A 2,274-nucleotide genomic window follows, 5' to 3' on the forward strand; every position below is an offset into this window, starting at 1 on the left:
CCCCTGCCCGTCGGGGGGCAGCGCTGGCCCGTGGTCGCCTTGGCGCCTGGGTGGTGAGCCCATCCCCAGCCGGGGGAACCTCCGCGAGGGACTGGCCCCCGCCTCGGGGACTGACAATGCACCCTCTCCCCGCAGCGCTTCCACAAGCCCCACCACCTCTGGAAGATCGCGACGCCCTTTGCCAGCCACGCCTTCCACCCTGTTGACGGCTTCATGCAGAGCCTGCCCTACCACATCTACCCCTTCCTCTTTCCCCTCCACAAAATCACCTACTTGGGCCTCTACATCTTCGTCAACGTCTGGACCATCTCCATTCATGACGGTGACTACCGTGTCCCCTGCCTCCTGCGACACGTCATCAATGGATCAGCCCACCACACTGACCACCACTTGTACTTCGACTACAACTATGGGCAGTATTTCACCCTCTGGGACAAGATCGGCGGCTCCTACAAGAGCCCCACGGCCTTTGAGGGCAGGGGCCCCCACGACTACTTGCGCAAGCTCCGAGAGAAAGGCTCAGGGGCACCCAACGGCCCCCCAGCTGCCAAGACCGAGTAGGGTTCCCCCCGGCCTGGCCTGGCTCCCCCTCCGGGACAAGCTTCCCCATTGGGATCTCATCCTGTTCCCCCCGGCCTCTTGAGACTGTTTTCCCACGGACAAAGCCTCCCAGTCCCCGATGGTGCAACCAGCGTGCGGGGCCATTCTCGGCGAGCGTTCCTGTCCACCCCTGCTCCCGAAACGGCGGCATCCAACCTGGCTCTACACCCCGGACAGTTCCCCCTCCTGGCCGCCTTTGCATCTCTGCTAAGGTCTTTGGATCTCTGCTGCTTTAGTACTGTGCTGCTGCTTTACAAAAAGAATGCTAAGGTGGCACAAATGGAACGATAACATGGCACAAATGGAACGATAACGTGGCTCGCAGCAGGGTCTCCATCCATCCATGCCATCCTCGCCAGTTCGCCGTTGTCGTCGCAGAGTCCGTCGGGATCGGTCTTTTTTTTCTGAGCTGTATTTCGCGAAAAAAACCCGCAAATGCCTACCTTTTGGAGATGGCGCGGGCCCTCCCAACAGCTCCTCGGTGTGGTGACGGCTTGGCCTTGAGATGTGGCCAGCCTCCTCGGCGCTCAACATGCTCTTCGCCTTCCTCCCACCCAGGGACCTCCAGCAAGGCGCTGACGGGACGTGTCCGGGAAACCGCACGCCTGTAGGACAAAGATGCCCATTGAGTCCTGCGGGTCCCTCGAGCTCCCCGAGAACATGATGGGATGGGGGGAGGCGGGGGGGAGGGAGGAGGAACAGGCGCTTGAGGGTTTGTGGCCAGCTTTCCCCCTTAATGTCCGGAGTGCCTCCCGCTGAGTCCCGGTCGCCCTGCCTTTGGGTCTGACCCGCGCTCAATAAATCTTACTCGCCGACTTGGCTGCCCTTCGGTCCCTTCGCCCGCACGAAGCCCGCTGGGGCGCCCTGTTTCTCCCCTACCACACCCACGGCGGGGTTACCCCACACCGTGCCGGCAGCAAACCTGCGCACCGCCCCCTCCCCTCTTGCCAAGACGGCAAAGGGGAGAGGGAAAATATTGCCGACTGCCAGCCCCCCAGCTTGCCCGCCTGCATGTCGGCCGCAAGGACTCGAGGCCTCCGCGCTTCGGGTACGGACATGAGGCTGGAACTTCGCCGGGAGCCGTTCGCGCTTGGCACACAGACGCTGTCGGTGCGTTAATGCGCTCATCTGTTTCCCAGGTTGGGCTCCCGCACCTGGTGAGCCCCCTCTGGGTTTATCAGGACGCACAAAACCCTTAGAGCATGGGATTTTGCCGCTCGGGACGCACAGTCCCCCGCCCGGGGCCGTGCTCTGCTTTCGCCTCCCCGCGACTGCTCCTTCTCCCCCGCGCAGGCAGGAACCCTGACCTCTGTTTGCCGATTAACTTGGAGACCAGGCAACTGCCAAGGCCCAGATCAAACATAGGGACAACGTTGACGCAAGGCCCAGATCAAACACAGGGACAACATCGCTGACTTTTGCAAACCGCCGTGCTGACCGCGGGCCCCATTCCCCAACAACCTGAGTCCCTCGGGAAGAGCCGCTGGCCTCCTCTCCACCTCTGCCGAGCGCAGCGCGCAGCAATGGCCTTGCTGACACCTAAACCCCGTGGGCACAAAACCACCGGGAGTAACAGCCCGGGGGTTCGGGCGTGTGGCCCTCTCACGGCAGAGAGTCCCTGGGAAGACACCCGGGGAGAGTAGAGGCAGCCCAAGGCCAAACCCCCCCCGGCCC

The 2,274-nt window shown here is 62.8% G+C and overlaps 1 protein-coding gene across 1 annotated transcript in view; it reads left to right on the forward strand.

Annotated features, from left to right (window-relative positions):
- The window catches only part of SC5D (sterol-C5-desaturase), a 1,977-nt gene extending 1,352 nt beyond the window's left edge, over positions 1-625 (forward strand). The window contains exon 3 of the mRNA XM_009638459.2: positions 136-625. Coding sequence (XP_009636754.1) covers positions 136-561 — 426 coding nt within the window. The 3' untranslated portion in view covers positions 562-625. The remainder of the gene's footprint in view (positions 1-135) is intronic.
- Positions 626-2,274: the final 1,649 nt, after the last annotated feature.

The sequence above is a fragment of the Egretta garzetta genome, unplaced genomic scaffold, assembly GCF_000687185.1.
Source record: "Egretta garzetta isolate BGI_Z169 unplaced genomic scaffold, ASM68718v1 scaffold365, whole genome shotgun sequence".
Lineage (NCBI taxonomy): Eukaryota > Metazoa > Chordata > Aves > Pelecaniformes > Ardeidae > Egretta > Egretta garzetta.